At 38.2% G+C, this 22656-nt stretch overlaps 1 protein-coding gene across 6 annotated transcripts in view; it reads right to left on the reverse strand.

The window, feature by feature from the left end:
- Positions 1 to 3330: 3330 nt before the first annotated feature.
- The window catches only part of LOC109430901 (cell adhesion molecule Dscam2), a 124307-nt gene continuing 104981 nt past the window's right edge, over positions 3331 to 22656 (reverse strand). Inside the window, exons 9-14 of one of the 6 annotated variants that reach the window (XM_062852671.1) lie at positions 13853 to 16213; positions 13089 to 13412; positions 12869 to 13029; positions 12431 to 12563; positions 12259 to 12349; positions 3331 to 11746 (exon numbers count right to left, since the gene is read on the reverse strand). In XM_062852671.1, coding sequence (XP_062708655.1) covers positions 11407 to 11746; positions 12259 to 12349; positions 12431 to 12563; positions 12869 to 13029; positions 13089 to 13412; positions 13853 to 16213 — 3410 coding nt within the window. In that variant the 3' untranslated portion in view covers positions 3331 to 11406. Of the gene's footprint in view, positions 11747 to 12258; positions 12564 to 12826; positions 13030 to 13088; positions 13413 to 13852; positions 16214 to 22656 lie in introns of all 6 variants that reach the window. The other 5 variants (XM_062852670.1, XM_062852669.1, XM_062852668.1 and 2 more) reach the window with 5 other exon arrangements.

The following is a 22656-nucleotide window of genomic DNA, read 5'->3' on the forward strand; positions in this document are numbered from 1 at the left end:
GGTATTCTCATAGCATCCATACTTAACAGTTATGGTTAAATTTCATAAGGTATTTTGATGATATTCGGTAGTTTACTTCGCTGAGTGTAGCTTTGGTAATTTCTCTGAATGTTCCGGGATATTGCTTTTTCACTGAAATTCCTTGCTTCGCTGGGCAACATGACGTTTCCTTCCAGCGAAGGCTTACGCGATACAGGAAATCACTGAATTTCACACTAACACAGCAGAAAATCTGTTTGCTCTATTTGCGTGACAACAATCCACTCCCAACGGGTGACCTCCGTCAAATATCAGGATTGGCAACTGCCCGGCGACTGCTGTCAGCTCTTTGTCGCCGAATCTGGCGCTGGGTCTTCGGCGCGGAAACCCAAAGGTGGGAATAAAATTTTGGGGTTTGCGCGCAATACTGGTTCCCCTGTAAAAGTGCACTGCCTATAACTGTTCTATAATCCATGATTCCCCAAAACAAGGTCATGAGAGTACATTTCGATGATTTTTTGAGACCTTGGTAACATAACTAGTAGCCTGGGACACGGTTTATATGGTAAAATAGAAAAAATGCAAAAACTCTAGCTCCTGTATACTTTTTAAGTTCCATTTTGGTCCCATATCAATTGTGCAAAATTTCATATCGATCGGGAAAACTATATTTTAGCTCCCGCCATTCTTAGTTTTCCATACGATTAACTATGAGGAATCTTTACTTCTTCAAAGAAAAATCGCTTGGGGTCACCCCTTGATCCTTAAAAATAAGTCGATGAATGATTTCTGCAGACAAGTTCACGAGGAATCAGACTCCCGAAGACCGCAAAGCGATTCGACGTTCGTGGAAAAAGTTATTAAGCCTTACTCGATCGATAAAATGAGGAGATTTTATTATTTATTGTTATTCCTTACATGTTAAACATGGAAACGCATGCTAATAGCATGATGCTATTCGAATTTCAGTGAATAACTTTTTCCACATGCCTTGGATCGCTTTGTGGTCTTCGAAGGGTAAGTTCCTCGTAATATTTCCAACAGAAATCATTCATCGATTTATTTTTAGGAGGGGTTGCCCCCATAATCTGTGACGATTTTTCTTTGAAAATGTGATTTCCCCCATAGTAAATCTTATGATAATTTAAAACTGCGGGCGCTAAAATATAGTTTCTCTGATCGAGCTAAAAATTTTCACAGTTGATATGGGGCCCAAATGGAGCTCAAAAAGTGTACAGGAGTAAAATGTCTTTTTGTGTCGCACGCTAATGACTAGTTCTCAGGATGTTAATAATCCCGTGAATTAAGATATTATCAAGTATAGTTATTGCGGTAAAATAGAAAAAATCCAACGGGGTTGCGGTGGTTTCGACCGCCGCAGTCGTTCCGCAAACGTCAAAAGTGCTCGGTTCACGCTAAAAAGCTCTCACTCACTTGGTTGCCATAAAATTCAAAAATAATGAAAATTGTTTCATTTATGGTTTATGTAATGGCAATTGCTGCCACAACATGTAACTTATTTCTAAACTATATTAGGTGTAGTTTTAGCACTTTAGTATGCAACTGTACGCCATTGAACATAATTTAGATTTTCAACTATTTATTTTTGTTTCAAGGTTGTGTGCATACTTTTTGAAGTGTGCAGCAGTTTGACGTTTGCGGAACAGGTCCTCTTTGTCTTCTTCACTCCGCCAGGTTGGAAGATTTCTCTGGATAAGCAATAACAATCCAGAGAAAATACACGCAATTTCAAGAAGTAATCAAACATTAGATTCAAGAGAATTTCTAAAAAAAAAATCAGATTTTTTCCAGCATGTTGAAATACATTTATAATCTCAGTAATTAAGTATTAAAAATATTGAAAAAAGAGTTCTGGTTAATGTCGATACAAGCGGCTTAGATAATATATTTATACTCTCAATTAAATCGCCAGTTATTGCACACTTTAACCCTCTACTTCCCATGGTTGCTCTAGAGCACCATCGATTTTCGACGAACTCGAGACAAACGAAATCAGATGAATATGATGCAATAGTTTTTAGAATACGATTGTAATCCCATGAGGTAAACCCAACTCCGAACTACTTGTTTCAATAGTGGAACTATTGATAAACAATCAAAATACTATTGATTTACAACTAAAATTTTTTTCGTTGATTTCGAAAAATTTGACTAATTTGCAATAACTTTTGTTCAAGCACTTTTTTCGGAAACGCTTTCTTGGCATAGAAATAGTCGTTAAAAGTCGTGGGAAGGAAAGGGTTAAAAACTCGCCAACACCCAGGAAGTACTGAAAAATGAGCAATATGTAATACCTATTTCCCTATGAAAACCAGGTTTTCGTTACATTCATGGAAATAGTCGTGGCCTTTAGAAAGCCAGACATCCTTCAATAAATGTATCATGAAAAATCATGAATAAAAAAAAAATAAAATAAAACCAGATATAACATAGCCGGGGCCCGTGACGTAGTGGCTACACGTTTGCTTCATAAGCAGATGGTTATGGGTTCGATCCCAGCCCCGTCAGTTGCTCTTTCCCCCTGAGAGCAGCTGACACTGACCCTCTTCTGAGCCCATGGCTCAAATGATCCCGGATACTTGGATATCGGCGAACGGCAACTCATAATGGACCCCCAATCGGACTGGATACAGAGAAAAACCAACAACCACACATCAACATCCTTGTGCTCAACATTCTACCATGATAGGGTAGAAAGTGAAAGCAGCGCAATGGCAACCAGTTCGATGTAGTATAATTAAAATCGAATACATTTAGGCGCTGTACAAAGTGTAGCTTTTAATTGGAATCGCTCACGCAGTGCCCTAGTGGACAATAGAGCTGTCAATTAGGTTAAGTGATTGAAGATTAAAAATAATTTTGAACAGAATTACAGAACGCCTTCGAACTAAATAAGTGAGACAATAACATAAAAGTGCTCCTCGTCCAAACTTGTGATTGTCGGAAAGTCGTTCAAGCCTTGTGTCTGTACCAATGTATTATTGGTGGTTGATATTCAGGGATTTTCATTTGTATCTATTTCGGATTCATCCATGACAACCATAAGAGTTACACCTGATTCTCCTTTTGCACGGGTCATTTTTCCGAACAGTGTGTACCCTTGTACAATTGACTTATAAGTCAATTATTTCAAATTTGACTGAGTTATGTCATAGAAGCGACCCTTGCGAAAGGAGAATGGAGTGTTTGTTCATGAGAGGTTAATTTAGCTATCTTTTAAGATCTATGGGAAGTAAATACCATTTTACTGGTTTCAGTTTTATGATTGTATTAGGGACATTAAAAACTAAAGAATTGAAAAAGTAAAGATATGAAAGAAATCACACCGGCCAAGTTCATCAATTTAGTGTAGCACTTTTTTATTTCATCTCTATACTCTGAGTAACGATTGTTATGTCAACACTGGAAAATGCCATTATTCTTTTACCATTTCATCTGATTTTTTGTTTGTTCATCATCTGTGGGTGTCAGTATCAACTAAAACAATTCGTTTACTCAAATGCAACATTACTTTGTTTCTCTTCGGGTTTCTGCCTTTTTCCAGAATACTCATATTAAATATAAATAGTACATTTGTTTTTCATTCATTAACATTTTCGCCTTGGCTTTTGCGCTCTTGTCGGTACAGTGTATGTGTGTACAAGTTCCGATTTCATCTTCTACAGTTCACAACTATACAAGTCTAACTAACTTCCGTATGTTTTTTTTTTAATTTTTGTCACACTCCTCAGTTGCATGTCTTTGTTCCGCTCTTCCTGTACAGATTCATAATTCTTTGTATCTCTTTTGTGTTTTAGTTTTATTGCATCGTACCTACTCGTTTGCGTTCCATGTCCATCATTCTTTTCGATACATGAAGATGTGAAGGATCTTCTATTAGTTTCCAGACGTTACATTTCTTTTCAAATAAAGTTTGGCTTTGTAATTGTTTATTTGCTCCTAACGTGACGGGTGTTGGTGGATTCTTTTTTCTTTTGTTACTATCTTTTCACCTCGGTGCTTCTAATAGTGAAATTCCTCTCTGTGATGGTAAACATTTTTTATTAGTTTTGCTTCAAAAAGGGCAGTTATGTCTTATTTGCTGATTTTGTTTGTGTTTTTCGGTATGCTTTTATCGGTGAATTTTGCGTCAAATTTTGAACTCTTTTCTGTTTCCGTTTTGTGTTTCTTTTTTGGGTTTCCTCTTTTATTTACAAACTGGCCGAAACGTATATGCCGAAACGTTTTGTGTGTATGGTTGTCAGTAGTCTCTGCGTAGTGATTCTGAATGTTTGTATGTTTGTGTAAGAAAGTGTTCTTGTGTGTTAGTGTTGAAAAGTTGTTTTTGTGTGCGTCGGTATTTTTCTATTTCAAGGTGCGTTGCTAGTGAGAAATTTGCTACGTTTACACTTGATTTTGACTTTTTCTTTTTGAAATATGAGCAGTTTTTGACTGGGTTAGGATTGAATCGAAACAAATTTGAATGTTTTCAATAAAACTGGTTTGCTTGCTAATTTTTGGATTTGCTGCGCTAATGATTTTTTTTGTTTCATCTTCCACGTTGGTTATCTTATGTGAGTCATGTAACTGATGGTTTGCTTGTATTTAGTAGTAATTTGATTACACATATCACAAAGTATTATTTTGCCTCATAAACACTGTATCGTTATTGGATAACTTGTCATTACTATGATTTTGGGAATCTTGTTTACACAGTTGGTTTTCAGTTTGATGAAATTTCTTCGTCTTGCAATATGATTCTTTCAAAAAATCATCGTGTGAAAACAATACTTCTTGCATCTAATGTGTATGGTTTTGTGTATCATTGCATTAAATTCGTACAGTTCGTTGATGGAATAATTCATAAATTGTTTCTATTTCATTTGTAGTTTGTTCGGCTAGCTTGTATGTAGTAGTTAATTTTCTGCTGCGTTTGGTTATTCGTCAGTAATCAAATTCCTGTTTCTTTATGCACTGTAACCAAACGGTTGTTTTGTGGAATGCGTTTATATCGTGCCTAACTGATCGCCGTAACTGCTTAGAATAATCGTCAAATGTAACAAAATTTGTTTACAGTTCGCAAAAGCTGCGGGTAAAACAGGATGCTTAATATTTAACTACTTAACTTTACAAACTATCAAATATTTTAAAAATTGTTACTAAACCGTTGTTTGCTGATTTGCTGACTAGGTGAGGCCATATAGTTGTCGGCCATTTTGTAAATTTGATTGGTATACACACACGCATGCTGCTTTACCCGGATTTCTCCATTTATCTTTCGTTTTTTTATTTCTGTTCTTTCGGCGATTGCTACGATTGACTACATTTGACGTTTGCATTCTTTGACAGATGCACTTTCCTTTGCCTAGTATAATTCTATAATACGTTTTTTTGCTTTCTTTCCTGTTGTTATCTTTAATAGCTTAAGATGTTTTAATGAAAATTCAGTCTTTGTACATAGATACAAAATCCTAGCAAATATAGGTATCGTTAAAGTTTGTGTCACTTTGTTCTTTTTTTTTGTCTAATCGACACAATCGGCAATAAACTAGTACAATATAAAAAGAATGGGAATCCATAGAAAAACAAACGCTCGATAGTTCTAACTTACATTATATCTATTGAATTGGGTTCCACTAGGAATCGTTTCAGGTTGACAGTAGTAGATCCTCAGTAAAAAACAAAAGTGAAAAAGTATAATATTACACACATTAGCACATGGCGTTTGGGAAGTACAATTGCAATTACTTTGTAGAAAAGTAATAAACCACAATCGAACATCATTGTTGGTATAAAAGAAAACGTGACGTTGTTAACAAGGTGAAAACAGAGAAAGTCGCCTAGCTTCGTTGCACCACGCGACGCCAAAACATTTGTATATATTCGTTTTATAGAGTATAAAAGTTTATCTACAATTTTCACTTAAATAATTTTGATTACTAATAACCACTCATGGTTGGGGTGCCGATTGGGCCACATAACGATCTTTATCTTCTTATGGTCGAATTTTCCATAAACAATATTCGACCAGTGAGATTGCGTACCGTTATACTTTTGTATGAGTGTTTTGATTTTGGTACTCGCAGTGTTACTTTTTTGGCACCGGTATTTTCACCTTCAGTTGATTGGTCTGTATCCGTTGGCTTTTGTATTTGATTAGACTAGAACTTAACTTTTTGGATAGTGATATTGGTGACTAGCACAGGTATGAGTTTAGTGATGATGCTCAAGCTAAAATTTGCAGTAGTGTATTTCAACAACAAACCAACAAAAATAATAGTGGTATTCACTAAACAGATTAAATCACTGGCTGAGCCATGATTATCTGATTATGGAAATGTTTCATGAAATTGCGAATGAAATAATCAAAGATTGCCTTGGTGATTGCGACGTTTAATCAGTTTACACTGTTTAGTGATTCCCCTACATATAAATATAAATAATAATATAAATAACATGTATCGTAGTTATTAGTATCAACATAACTGCATAAACTCAGAGACATTGGTAGGTTTGTGTTGTGGAGCAATCCTTCCTTAAAAATATTTCTAGGTATGGTCAAATTTATGGCCTTCCATGAACCACGTGATTCAAAGTAGGCTGTGCGCGTAAGCGGGTGCCCTTTTTTCAAACCGTCTCTCCGTTTTCTTGACCATCTCAGATCAACTGTTATCAAGAAGATAGAGAAGCACATGGAGGCGCATGGTCGTTTAAGTATTATGCCAATCCAAATGTCTGCGAGATAGTGATTTGTTTACAAATTTCTTTTGTAAAGAATTTTTGAGAACTTCCCGTTCTTATATATTTTTTACATTAGGTTTCCTAAGTCTTTTTTTATAGCTCCGTACATATTGAGAGATATCTTACCCCATGAGGGATTGCATTTTACGAATGGGAACAATATTGACGGTTTTCCCCCTTATCGATCGCGACGATTTCAATCCGTCGCGGATGAAACCGTCGCCAGAGTCGCCGCAGCCAATCAGCAGACGGGAGTCTGACGTTTCTCTGATTTCACTAACACAAACAGCAGCAGAGATGGTGCTTGATTCGTTGCGATGATTCAGAAATGCCGACTGGAAGTTGGCAGCGTGTTTTGTTATGAAAGCAACATACAATAATCGAAAATTAGTTTTGTAAATGCTTCCATTGGAGTATCAAGATTCAAAAAGTTCAAAAAAGCTGTTTATCTTTCTTTAAATTTCGCAGTTCAGAACTATAATTCTTTCATTACGTCTAAAATTAGGCAGTTGGGACAGTTCGTGAGGTATGTCGCATCATCTTTACAATAATCTCAACGTCCGTAAATTTCATTGTCATTTTTCGAAGGTAGTCCATGACATTCATCTTAAATTTTCAAAAAATAGCGGGTTTTCCGTGACTTTCTTGCAGAACTTGTATAGCCGCACATGTTTTTCATATGCCATATTCTCAGGTTCAGCTTCTAAAATGAGCTGTAGGTGATTGAATTTAGATATGGCAAAATGACATTTTCAGCACTGCATCTGACTAACATCCCAAGTAACCACAAGCATTATATCATAACATTAATTCCATCGTATTATAGTTTAGCTAATGCAACATAACTTTTATTTTACATCTGTCAAGTAATGAAGCGTTTAATCTACATTATGAAAGCATTGAAGCATTACGAGATTTTGACAGTTCTGTATAGTTCTATAGAGCCGTTGTTAAATGCTTCATTGCATTACCATGTTAAAAGCTTTATAGCAATCAATAATGCAAGCATTTATTACTTTATATGTGCCTTTACTAAAGCTTCCATCGTTGTAAACAGAAAAATATCGCTCAGTTCGAAAAAAAAACTGTAAAATACTTTTAGAAACAGAACCATTCAAAACAAACCAAAATTTTCATGGATTGCTGCGGAGCACTTAGATTATCATGCTCTGATGTTGCTGTGTAAAAATTTATATTATGTATGGTTTTTTGGGTTTCTGGTTGGGACATGAAAATAATCAGATGCTGAGGGAACAAAAATTATGTGGGGTATCGATTTCCTTGTTTAACCCGATTTCATAAAAGGAAGAATTGAAGCACTGTTTGTATTGTTTCTTATTTATTGTATTTTAGGTAGAAGTGAGCACATATGAAAACAAAAAAAAAACAGAATCAACACAGACGAATTTATATTCGAGAGTAACATAACTGATGGCATTCAGACCCCGGCACATTTTTTAGAGTTGCTGAAAACACAACTCAATAAGGCACTAGCTAAGTATACTTTACTTTATGTTGCACATTTTTCCAGGTGCAAAATACATGGTATCGTAGCACACAGCATTAGCGCGTCCGAGTTTCATCGTGGTCAGTTTCAGCAGTCTAGGTTCAATTCCCGAAATACAATAAAAAACATCAAAGTGAGAGTATCGGAAGATAAAAATAGATAGAAAAATGATAAACATACTTTTTTTCTTTTTTGACATGATGCATTAAGTGTGCATTCCATGCGATTTGATTGCATTAGCTATAAGGTACAAGCATTTTATATGCTTTAGCAATCACCACAGTAAAGCTTGCTGTAAATCAACAATAGTAGCGCCACTTTCGACTTTAAACCTACTTTAATGGTGCCTATATGACAAAACAACTTTATATCGCATGTCATATAATACACTATAAAGCGAAAATAATGCTCTATGTAAAGCGTCATGGTTACTTGGGTAATGATCCGGCAACTTGGTATCACCTGAGCTGTGGATTTTTCCCCAATTTAACCAATAATTTACCCATCTGTACATATGTACGTTGAGTTATTTTAAATTCATAATTGACCACACGGATTGGTATTACCGAAAATTTGCACTTTGAGTGAGTCGTTTCGAGCATCTACCTCTACGTAGTTATCCGTCGTATCAAACAGAATGCGAACGACGCGTTTGATCGCCTTCCAGGTAGCATTGTTCTTCCGCTACAAGTGGTTGGGGAAGCGTTGCCTGTACGATAGGCAAACAGTTTCAAACAATAAACAAATCGCTTTCGCTCTTCGTACATATGTACAACAGAGATGGTTATATTTGCGGTTTAGGGGAAGATGATATAGATCGATGAGATTACACGGAGAGACGAAACTACCCAAAAGTGAGTTCTTTCCACTCAACTTCGGGGTTGCGTGCGTCAAGCCAATTTTGAGTTGATGGAATCAATGTTTGTTGAGTTGTTCCCGCTTGCTTCCATGTGAAAAGAATACCTAATTTTAAGTTTTTTTCACCCAACCGAAATTTTGACTAGGTTGTATTCACTCAAATTTGAGTACTGTGCTACAAACTCAGTGTTGGCTTGACGCACTGAACTGCAAAAGTTGGGTTGTTTCTCTCTTCACTCTCTGACAACAATAGAAAGAGCGCATGAAAAGGAAGATGAAAAATAACTCAAATTTGAGTTTTTCAGTTTCTCCGTGTAGAATTGAACCTTATGACAACTAAGTTGCCGGGTCATTAATTGGCTCGGTAGTTTAGTTGGTAAAGCACTTGTCTAGCGAATAAGGGTCGTGAGTTCAAATCTCACCTGAGCTGTGGATTTTTTCCCAATTTAACCAATAATTTACCCATCTGTACATATGTACGTTGAGTTATTTGAAATTCTTAAGTAATGTGTTTATAAAATATAAATCGCTATTTTAGCTGTGTTTGCATCCATCGATTTCAAATCTGAACTCACCATTAGAAATCTGAAAGTCTAAAGCTTTTCTCCCATATATTTTTTTGCAATCGCCGCGCATGCACGCGATTCCATCGATCCCGTTATTGCACGTTCAGTTGCGCGCGTGAGAAGGAAAATGGAAGGAATGGAGGAAAATGGATCTTATTGTTGCGGTCAATGCTCACCTAAATATTTTAATATTTTGAAAAGCTTAGACTTTTAGCTTTCTAAAGGAGAGTTCAGATTTGAAATCAGTGATTGGAAACACAGGTAAAATCGAGATTCAATGATAACATTCAAAATAGCGTCTAAATCTAAGATGGCTGCCAAAAAAAATTAACTTCAAATGAAAGGTTTGATAGTGAACGTATTTTGGCCCGGGGCAGGTACTTCGACCCACCTTGGGAATTTCATTACATTTATCATATAATCTATACAAAATCTTGGCAGATTATTTTTAGAACTTTCAATAATCCTTTGCCAATATTTTGAAGAGATTTATATATGATAAATGTGATAATATTCCCAAGGTGGGCCAAAATACCTACCCCGGGTCAAAATACATCCACTACCCTATACTTTCCCTTCATATAAATGTAAAGTTTTGTACATGTTACAATATGAATTTTCGAGACATCACGCGAGAAATTGTGCAATTCGATGGAAACTCGTCATGTTTTGTCACCTTATCAGTCTCTTGGCAAGCGAGTGGTCAATTGATTTAACCCAACCAAAGTAGTTATCATTTTTTTTTTATCATATTCTAGTCGAGTCAAGTATAAGACACTGAAGACGACCTTACAGTTGAGGTCGAAATACGCATCTGTCAAATGATACCTATTCTCAGTGGAATTGAAAGGAACAGTACTTAACACGATTTCCTGTTTACTTATCATATTCTAGCTAATAAGCAAGAAAATTTTTAAAACCCAGTAAAGCGGTTTCAGCGAGAATTATCCATATAATCAAAAGTGCTTAACAATGCATGTTCTACTAGTAAAAGGTAAATAAGAGCATTAACCGTTATGTGGCCGGCAAATTTTTTGCTTTTTTCTACACCGTGTATTTTAAATGGGTGCTGGGTACCCGGGTACCCTGCCGGCCACATAAGGGTTAAGTAAACATGATTATAATTTTTAATTGAGCTGGTATTGATTTGCCACACTTTTTCAGGAAATTGGAAAAGACTCCGTGATTTCATAAAGTATGAAAAACTCCAATGAAACCAATCATATAAGTATGTGTGGCCACTTGGCAGAATTTAAAGTTCGAAAACTCACGTTTTCAAGAGAATTAACCACGTAGAATCGTAGACAAACCTTTCTTTCTGCAAGTGAGCAAATCTGTTTAAGCCATAATATACAAACGCAACGGAATTTGTATACAACTTTGAAATGGGATTTTAACATGTTTCATAAATGTTACATAGTTGTATTGGTTACTGTTTCTTAAGCCAAAGCTTTCTACTCATAAACTCTCAACTGTGCTAGTCATCGATCCACTATCCCAGTAAAGTAGATTGTAAAATTTGGAACATTACCCTTGTGTGTTTAAAAACTGTTTTGCGCTAGTCAGCCTCATAGGTATCGGCAGCTTGACCCACCGAGAGATCGCATGGGTCGCTCAGTTGATACCGAGCAACTCGTCATCTTAAAAAAGTGTCCGTAAAAATCCTGCAAACATGGCCGTCCAGTACTTTTGCGCGAAGAAAGTTGAGTTTTTTTCTTTAGGAATTTGGCGCAGATGTCCAACTTTAAACTGCCTTTAAACCGCAATGGAGTAATCGGACGGGTATCCGCCCGGAGCTTGGGCCGTGCTGAGGCTGCCAGGACCCCCGCCAGGTCCCCCGCTGGCACCGTTGGCCGCTGCTGCCTGGGCCGCCGCCACCGCCGCCACACTATGGCTTTGCTGGGGTCGGGACCACAGAGACGAACGCATACCCAGCTTCAGCTTCTTGATCGTGTCGATGTCGCACTCCGCCTCCGACAGCTCCAGCCGGTCCGGCGTGCCGCTCTCGATCGGCACCTGGTGGAACAGCGGACCGCCGCCTCCCGGTGTATTGTCGGGTAAATGTAGTGGTGTAAGTAAGGATCTCATTGTTCCCCTATACATATAGATGTGTGTTTGATTGTAGTTGGTTGTCTTTTTTATGGTTGTTTTTCTCGAAACAACACGATTTTTTTTTTGATTGATCAATGGTTCAACAATGAGAGAACGGATCGTATTTTAAAAATCAGTTATAGACTAAAGGGTTGTTGAAGAAACCTTGTCAGTTTTGTGTCTTCAATTGCTCCATAATTCAACGTACAAGTTAACGGGTTACAATGATTCGATTTACGATTTTCAAAATTTTGCAACAACGGCTTCTAATTCTAGTTCGGATTGGCACAATTTCATCAACAATCGGAGGATAGACGTGATGGAGTGTTGATTGTTCTACTACTGTGGATGGGACGAAACTGGGACGGCATGCGAGGAAGTTGAATCGTTTGAGTATCGTTTTGGCAACTACTACGAGGGGATGCGATTGGCGATTGAACGGTGGTGGTTTTACTACTGAGAGAGGATTTGTGTCGTGGTGTGGTGTTGGTGTTATGGAGATGAAGGTGATGGTACCTTGATCTGCCACGACGAGGTAGTGATTTTTGTTCAGACATCGGTGACAGGTCGGATGAGGTGCTCGATTGCGTGCCATGATAGATGAGACCTGGAATGGAACGCATGAAATGCTGGTTATAGACGAGCTCATCATCCCCACAGGCGGCTGGCTGTAGAAGATCTTCCTTACTATGCTTGATCTTGGCATCCAGCTGATTCGAAGACTCGGTCCGACTCGACGTTAGCTGGTCCTGGTCGGAGTCGGATTCTTCGCTTTCAGGCTCCGTTTTACGCGAATGTCTTCGACGACCTTTCGATGAATTCTGATGATCGATACAAAAAGAAAACGTGGCATTCGTTAATAAGAGGTTTGTCCTGGGTCCAGAACTCACGTGCTCACGCATAAAGCCTCTATCGCGCGCTTAAAGCAAACTTCAAAGATTAAAAAGTGTTGTTCCAAACTCATCAGTGTCAAATTTCAAAGAGACGATCTCTCGATCAAACAATAAGAAAGCAACAACTAGAAGCCAATTAGCGTGTGAGTGTGAGTGCAGATTTGGTCAAGAAAGAAATAAGTTAAACGCACAATATTATAGTAAGGCGATTGATTATGAAGCTGTCTCAGTACCGCTGCTGGGGGTGGCGACGCGCATCCCTCGGTCATGGCACGCTCGTGGTACATGAAGGAGTGCAGCAGTGTGTTGGCCGGTCCGCTATGGTGGGGCTGAGCCAGGGTACTAGCTTCCGACAGCTGGAAAGTGGCGTACGGGGAAATGTCCTCGGACGTTTCTGCGAAGGGCAAAGACATGTATCAAAATCACCAATTCGGCAGAACATCCCGAAATTACCTGGAATCTTGTCGCCGGCTTGCAGTGCCACTTTGTGGATCGTGGCATAGTACCGGTCCCGCTGGGCGTCCGCACTCTGTTGGTTACCTTCCATCGTGTCCTTCCGCTCCCGACCACGCTGGCCTGGGAAGTAACGAGGCGGCTCAGAGCCGTAACCCAAACAGAACAACACAATATACTCACGATATTTGTAGCAAACTACCGTGAACGCAATGCAGATGATGGTCGCCGTGATGGTGATGATGATCGGTATCAGCAGCTGGATGTTGCTGTAGAACACCTGCGAACGGTGGCCCCGGTGCAGGAGGTCCGGTGGTGGCGGATCTGTGGAAAGTGTTGTGCATTAAATAAGGTGTTGTTGAACGATGCTGCAGCACGTAGTAAAGGATCAACGAAAGAACATGAAAATAACTCTTCAAACTTAATGGCATCAAGATTATCAAAGAAGATTTGAATTTTCAAATCCAATTCGTAAATTGGACATTTTTTGTCGATATGCGGAACTTCTATAACATAAGCTATCAAAATATATTGTGGTGATCTGCGAGTTGTCAGCAATGTACGGTACCAACGTCCACTTTTGCATAAATGATCAATTATTTTTTTGTCAATTAAGCACTGCACGTGTATAAAACATTGGGTAGTCTAAAATTGACTGAGTTATAGCAAAAAGTGTCCAAACATGAACATGAGGAAAAATAGGAGCACTCAGGAAATACAGTAGATTTTCAAAGACCTTGAAATTATATCATCGAACTACTAACCTCCATCCTTGGTGAGCGTCACGAAGTTGTACTCGGCAGTCGTCGACCCAGCCACGTTGTGTGCTTCGACCTTCAGCTGGTAGAGCGTCGATGGCAGCAGCCCTGCTACGGTGTACCTTCGTTGCATTTTCAGCGCGTTGGACGCCAGGTGCCACTCGTCATCCAGGCTGTTCGCCATCGAACGGTACTGCACCACGAAGTACAGGATGGGACATCCGTTGTCGGGCCACGCGTTGAGCCGAAGTACAACCGACGTGGAGTTCGGAGCTACCAGGGCAGCCGCCGTCGGGATACCCGGTGCCTGTCCCTGGGTTCGTAGATTTAAGGTGGTACTGGCGGGTGAAGATCCAATTTTGTTGTGAGCTACTAGGTAAATCTGATAAGTAGTTCCGCAAAAGAGTCCCTTGAGTTCGTGACTTTGTGCATGCCGGGAAATTTGCAGTTCTTCTAGGTTTCCGTGCACCCTTCGGTAGTGTAGGGAGAACGCCGTGATTGGCGCATTCCCCGTTGATCCGATTTTCCAATGTAGTAGAATGCTGCTGGAGGTAGCACTGGTTACGTACAGGACCGGTGGTCCAGGAGGAACTTGAACTAGCAGATTGTGCGTCAGTCGATCGGTTCCGATTCCGTTGTCTACTTGACAGGTGTAGTTTCCGGTATCAGCCGATTGTAGCATGGTTATGATGATTTCTCCCGAGTCTAGAATCTGGATGTTGTGATGAGAGCCTGAACGTAGCAGGACGTCCCCTTTGAACCACTCTCGCCGCGGTTGTCCCACTGCCATGCAATTGAGCGAAGCCGACGTTTTCCACGGTCTGATTGTCAAACCTCCGAAGGAGACGATCTTGGCCGGTATTCGACCGGAAGTCATTTGCGATACTACTCTGGTGCTTTTACCTTCGCCGATGCTAGTTGAAGCCGACACCCAGAACTGGTACTCGGTATGGCCTTGAAGCTGCTTTGCTTCGAAGTAGTGCTGATGGGGCAGTAGATTACGTTTATCGTTACTAATTTCTTCGCGCCCGTTGACTGCGCGCATGTAAAGATTGTACCGTGTGATGATTCCGTTTGGCTCGTTAGGTGGTAGCCATGATACGTATAGTGAAGATGGTGAGCTTATAGCTATCTTGATATCGGATGGAGCTTCCGGAGCATCTTCTTCTGTTTGACAGAAAACTGGAGGTGATATCACTCCATCGCCCATTCGAGTATAGGCGAGTACTTGAACGCTGTAATTCGAGAATTTTCGGAGACTAGTCAGAGATGCTATGAGGGAACTAGTTTTGCGTGTTTCCATGTCTCCATTGCTAATGGATTCTTCGGAAACGGATTCATAGAACACTGTGTATCCTTGCAGAAGACCATTCATGTGCTGTTGAGGTGGTGGTTGCCATGATACTTTTATGGAGGTTGAACTAGTTGATGAACACCGTATGTCTTCAGGTGGTTTGCTTGGTACGTCTTCCATTGTTTGCGCAGTTACTGGTTCCGATTGAGGGCCAGATCCTACTTGGTTGAACGCTGATGCTACTATCGTGTAACGAGTGTATTTGGCGAGATTTCCAAGTAGTAGCTCTCCAGTGCCATCTTCGCCGTCCCCTGATACAGAGGTGTAATTATAGTTGTTTGAATTGGTGTGCATCGATCGGAAACCAATACTGTATCCTTGAATTTCGCCGTGTCTAAGCTCGTAGGTAGGTGGCATCCAGTTGATAAGAATTTCCGTAGAGGAGATTGGTCTAGCTGAGAGATTCAGTGGTGCCCCGGCTGGTCTTTGAGGTTCGGTTTTGATGAATAGCTCTTGACTTGGGGCACTACGTCCAGCAGGGCCCTCAGCTATGACTCTGAATACGTAGTTGGTGGCAGGTTTCAAGTTTTCGATACTTGCTGCGTATTTCGGTGGGTCTAGTTCCATGTACATCCATTGTCGGTCGATTTCTCGATATTCTACAATGTATTTGGTCACTTCGGCAGCGTCGCCGCCCCGTGGATGCCACTTCAGGTTCACCGAGCGGCTCGAGATCATGGTAGTTTCCAGCGAAGAAGGAGGTTGTGGCGGCTCTTGAACCTGCAGTTGTACCAACTGTTGATCTCGACCGTACAGATTGCTGGCCTGACAGAAGTAGGCTCCGCTGTCGCTACTTTCCACGCTGGATATTTGGACTTCGGCGTGTATCCCCTCCGGCGTCGCATCTTGCTTGATCGATACTCGATAGTTGTTGGAGGGATTCAGTTCGACCTTACCATTTCGTAACCAAACCACGTTAATGGGCTTATCGCCTTTGACTTCACACTGCATGATTGCCGTGTCTCCCTTCTTGACCGTTACCATTTTGGATTGTCCCGAGAAATAGGGCGATGCTGAGAAAGAAGAATAAATCGACGTTAGCAAAACCAATAATAGAATTTGTTAACATGGTCAATTTTCATGGAACAAAATGTTTTCGACTACTTCTAGCGTCCATAAAAACTGAGAAAAATTTGGCCGTAAGTGATTGCGTCATATACCAATATAGAATACAATAAAAAAAAAAATCGAAATTATCTCACTAATCTATCGTTCGCTGATTGAACTCACACCTCATTTTTTTTCCATTTCTACGTTGAGCAATCTATCGTTCGCTGATTGAACTCACACCTCATTTTTTTTTTTCCATTTCTACGTTGAGCAATGTAATCGCTGCAACATATAGTTTTTTTTATTAACAACGGTATGAGTACCCACCCATATCCATCCTATTCCTCTATGTTCATCCTACTCGAAAAACAGACGATTCAAGCACAGATTGTTTCCGATCATTTTGTTATCATTCATGTTGACACATAACAAAAAAAAAAAACAAAACAAATAGAGCTTATTAGCTTTGTTTTCGATACGATGAAAATAGGAGCACATTACTGAAAATGGATTCCGGTCCCCGGTTCCGGGTCATTAAGCCAAACGCCATTTGGCCGTAAGGGCCGAAGCATCATGGCCGTTAGAACGTCAATAACTGTCTCTGAATACTTTTGATCAAAATTCGGCCAAACGATCCATTCGGCCAGATGGCATTCAGTCAAATGGCGTTCAGCCAAATGACATTCTACCAAACGGCATGCGGCCAAATGGCCGGGAACTGCGCCAAACCATATATATGTATTAGACCTGTTCACTTTTTTTTGACCTACCTGTGTGACATCAAATTATCAATCCACATGCAAAAACAAGTCTTCAGTCCAAAATTGAGCCCAATTGATAAAAGTTTAGTGGTGTATCAAATCGATTTTGTGTTTTTTCGAGCATTTTCACGAAACTGTACTCCAATATCCAGAAAATTGCACCGAAAAGGTACAGAAAACACCGTTAAAATATAGTTGGAACAATACTCTACAACTTTGCCGAAGACACTACGGTGTTTAAATTGCTTATTTCAAAGTTATTCAACAATTTTCGTTAAAAATCGCGAAAAAATACAATATTTTTACGGTTTTTCATGTAAATGTTATGTAAATTTACATTGTTTTTAGTGACTAATTTAATTAGCTATTGCTTTTATGTGTTACGGACATTTCGTTCATGCATCATTTTAGTGTCGGAATTCGTTTTCATTGACTAATTACCAAAAGTATGTCACGTTGATACTAAACATCGCATAGAGTTGCCAGCACAAAATTAAACAAAGTTACCCATGATTGAAACGTCATTACATTTCTTTGTCGCATCTGCATCAGTTTCAATTTGGTGTAGATGATTGAGCATGAGACTGCCGATTCGAAGATTCAAGGTTCGAGTCCTGGAATAGGATTTTTTTGCGTCTCGATCCAACTAAAAGTTAATGGGACTACGCTCTGCATCTCATTGCAATTTGGCATCATAGCCTTGTTTTGAAACCGTAGAGTGCATAGTAAGAATGAAGTTTCCCTTTATCGTGTAGTTGTGTAGCTTGTGGCTAGATAGATGCAAGTAATCTAAACAGTTGTATGATAAATTTTGCATCCAGAAGCTTCATCGTATTGAATTGTTTTAGCTAAATTAATCGGTATCAAACAGATGTCCAATATTTCGTCCAGCTGATCTCGTCGACACGATTTCTTGTCAACAAGTAAACTAAATATCTAGCTAGTCCTGGAATGGGCTTAATTGGCAGGTCCCGATCATCATTATTTGGGAGATTGTGTGTAAGTCATGGGCCATGGCTCATGGCAGATTCATCATCCTAACTGCTACAAGAAAGAAAAAAAAAGTTTATTATGTATTTGAGCTTGAACCTGGGACCTTCTGATCCGCAGGCTCGAGACTTACCATCTGCACCATTTCTGATACTTAAATCAAAAGACATTAGAATATACGATGGCATGACGTCTTAATCATGGGTAACTTTGTTTTAATTCGTGCTGGCAACTCTACGCGATTTACAGTATCAACGTGACATACTTTTGATAATTAGTCATTGAAAACGAATTCCAACACAAAAACGATGTGTGGACGAAATGTTCGTTACACAAAGGAGAAATAGCTAATTAATTTGGTCACGTAAAATAATGTAAAATTACATGACTTTTATATGTAAAATCGTAAAAATATCGTGTTTTTTTCGTGATTTTTCAACTAAAATTATTGAATAGCTTCGAAATAAGCAATTTAAACACCGTAGCATCTTCGGCAAAGTTGTAGAGTATTGTACTAACTATATCCTAACGGTATTTTCGGCACCCTTTCGGAGCAGTTTTCTGGATTTATGAGTAAATTTCTGTGAAAACGGTTCACAATGGTCGGAAAAAGGTAAAGTTCGGCCAAAACTCTTTTTATGTGTTTAATCGAAGTTATAGGTTGCCTAGATATGGTATATAGTGTTTTTAGTGTTTAAAAAGGGGTATTCAAAAATTACGTAATTTCAATAATTTCAAAAACAGTGAAAATCAGTAAACTCCATATTTTTTTGCGTTTTTTGTTAGAAAATCAATTCGGATTTAAATAAATGATCATCTTTCGATCAAATCCAATCAAGTTTGTTCAAAACGTGTGAAAAATGTGGAAAGATAAATTTTATTTCAGTAAAAAATGGAAAAATAACGTAAAATATATGAAAAAACATGACTTTTTTAAAAAGCTCTAATTTGAAAAACTGCAAATTTCTGCAAAATATTTAAACGTTTTTAGGCAGCCCTAAGCATGATGTTTAAGATGCACTATTCGAAATTGCGGCGACACGTGACGACACGAACCGTTTTTTAACTTAAAAATTCCCAAAATTTCTAAGGTACAATATATGAAAATTTGAAAAGTTTTGTGACATATTAATTTTGCACCGTACGTGCATTCAAACAGTCCAATAACAAGCTTTCATATGCTGGATAACTTAAAACATATATTCCATTCTCAAAATATTATTATTTTACTTGTTTCGAATAATTCATTTTTCAATTTTATGACTTAGGCCACTTTGGCAGTAAAAATGTCATTGAAATACAAAAGCTAGTATTTTTTTAATTAAGAATCATAAAAGTACAGTACATTAACTTTGTTATAAGGTGAAATAAAGTTTAAAATTATCAATTTCGTTTTTTGGGAGTTTTGGCCGCCCCTTTGTATGGAGCCCGACCAATGTGCGGTTAATAAAACACAAAATCGATTTGATACACCATTAAATCTTTATCAATTTGGTTCAATTTTGGACTGAAGACTTGTTTTTGCATGTGGGTTGATAATTTGATGTGTCACGGAGAATCGGAAAAAAACAAGTTTCAAAGTGAACAGGTCTAATATGTATATACCAGAGGTTCCCAAACTTTTTGCTATTTTTGCTTTTTGCAAGTTTCGAAAATGTCGCGGCGCACCAACATCTTGTGAAAGAGGATTTTCAGATTTCAAATGTCATATTTGTCGCACAAGGTAAACAAATATGACAAAACTTCTACAACTGAAGAAACCTGCTGATTTCTAATAATTCAACCAAAAACAGTAAAACTGTTGCAATGGTTTGATAATTCTTGCTAGAACTTTCAGATGGGTAGTTAAGAAAGTAGTGTAAACATTTTCAGCAAGCTTAGATACAAAATTATAATGATCAGGAGTCAGGACCAATCTTATGAGGATCATTCATTACCATGCGTTTGACCATTATGTCTTAAGAAAATCTTGAAGAAATCTTTCACATGAATTTTGGATGGCTATTTTTGAACGATCATTGAAAAAGTTGATAAATTTTAAAGAGTGTCTTTAGTGCACAAAATAAAAATAAAAATGGCTGAATCTGAGAATTTCGAAACGGGTCTTGATGAGATCAAAAGTTTTATAGTTTTTTATCATTTCTATTGAGATCTAAAAGTCAAACAATTTTGAGATGTGACCAATTCGCACGAAACCGCCAATTTGCAGAAGTATCTATAATAGTGACGTTAGTAAAAAATGTCGTCTCGAAAAGCAGGCGACAACATAAAAACCGGAAGACTGAAGGAAATTATTATGGAAAGAACTTTCAAAAGATTTTTGAAATATTTAACCGTTATGTGTCCGACAATTTTTTTTTTTCTACACCGTGCTTTTTAAATGGGCGCTGGGTACCCGGATACCTTGTCGGCCGCATAAGTGTTAATCACAAGCTGTTGGTGAAATTGAAAACTCGACTAACGTATTGGAAATCCAATAATCTGTTTTTGAATCTAAACGAAAATTCCTCAACACTCCTAAAAATTAAAAAAAAATGTAAACATCAAAAAGTTTCAAGAGGATACCAGAAATTCCAAAGAATATTCGAAGGTTAAGGTAAATTTTGGCAAAATATCGTGAAGCAACACTTCCAAGTTCCATCAATCAAAAACGAGGTACCCATATTAAATTATTTTGTTTTTCTTTTTGTTTTGGCTCAAGAGCCTGCGACGCATCAGCGAAATGTTCACGGCGCACAGTTTGGGAAGCACTGGTATATACTATATCGTTCACTAACTGCGCGTCACATATTCTTCACTTTTCGCGCAACGTTAACCTTTCGCTCTGAACAATGCTCTTCCGCTATTGAATCTTCCGCAGCCAGCCTTACTTTCCACTGTTTACTTTCTGCGCCGAACAATGCACGCCCGGCATAGAATCTAGCATGCTCACTAGCGTGGTTCAAAAAAACGTTTTTGCTCCACACCGCTTATTCGATTCGTAACCAGATTCTATGTCTTCTCACAAAATTTGAGCTCATTTGGTTAAAAATTGAGACTGCACAAGCTCTTCAAAGTTTGTATGTGTAGTAATGGAACTGCATCGGTTGGTGGTTGGACTAAGAATGATCTATTTATCTCGTGTTGTCAGTACATTTACTATTACATGGTTGCTTAGATGCTACATTGTCTCCCTTTGTCAATAGTTTTTAGCATATTATTTAGACAGTTATAAACGATTTTAAACATTAAGACTAAGTTGTTTGATGTTCAACTTTTCTATTTATCATTTTGGTAAAATAGAATAGATAATTCAAGACAATTGATTTTTTTATAAACCATTACATAAATCGTTATTTTAAAATCAATTTCTATTTCTTGAAGTATTGTTTTAATGTTCTGAAGTATAGTAAATGGTTGAGAAGTTGCAATTTGTAAAGGGATGGTTGTTTCCTGTCTTATGTTATTAACTACATGATAAAATAAGTTTACAATAGACTGTCTAGTATTTTCCTTTTCTTTTATGTAAAGTTTGTCTCAATGTTGAATTTCTAATATTTCTGAAAATATTTGTTTTTCCTCAGGAATCTTGTGTGTTCTGTGAATGTGTTATAAACACATGGAGATCATTTTCCATTTCTTTTCTTAAATAACGCTAATCTATATAGTTTTCAAAAGGTTTGGATTTCACCTAATTTAAACAACCATCAAATACAAAAATAAATTAATTCAATGCTCTATACAAATTCTGTAATCTCGATATACTAAAATGGTCAAATAATAACTTATTGTATAGTTTCGTGATGTATAGTGTTCAGCTGCACAGCACTTAATAGTATGACGTCCATTAACATGGAAACTCCTTGTGTCTTCCCTGCTGATGAGAATTCGAATTCACCAAGTTATAAAATTGGTTGGATTTAGTTTGCAGCAAATAGTGAGTTCAAACGACAAATCTAAATTGGCTTACTGATTGATCATTTGCTAAAAAGTTGTTCTTTAGACCTTAATTTACCTACTCGACTGGAGATGGTCATCGGAGCTTTGGAAATTCGACTCCTTGGGAGATTAATCACTCTCATTCAAAATTTCATTATCCGGATTGTAGTAGTTTGTAAATTACATCACAAGTTGATTGGTTATTCTGAATGAATCTGGGTCAAAGAGTGTTCTAGAAATTGTCTGTTATCTACCATGCATCAATGTAGCTATGCTTCAATCTGCTTATATGCTTGCATAGCAACGCTTTTTTTCGTGTATAAACAAATAAAGAGGTTAGACATCTAACTTCTTCTGGAATGACTTCCGTAGCATTCCGAATATCTTATCCTGCTTGGTCTCTGATGCATCCATTCCATTACTAATGGATTTCTATGAGCAACCCAAACTTATCTGCTTGATTTCTGTTGCACCCATTTCATAACGCTGAATTTCTATGGGCAACTCAAACTTTCCTGCTTTGAAACATTCCCCGTTTCAGAAGCATTCCTTTGATACAACTTCCAGGTTCCGAAGCTCTGAATCATTCAGACATCGTACTGCATCCTGAATTTCTAGTTGCAACATATATTGGCTACACCTGCACCTGGGTATAACTGGTCATGAGAAATAATCTCTACCTTTCAACCAAAGATCACATACCTTACCACGTTATCTTCAGAGTTAGAAAAAACACG

The sequence above is a fragment of the Aedes albopictus genome, chromosome 2, assembly GCF_035046485.1.
Source record: "Aedes albopictus strain Foshan chromosome 2, AalbF5, whole genome shotgun sequence".
Lineage (NCBI taxonomy): Eukaryota > Metazoa > Arthropoda > Insecta > Diptera > Culicidae > Aedes > Aedes albopictus.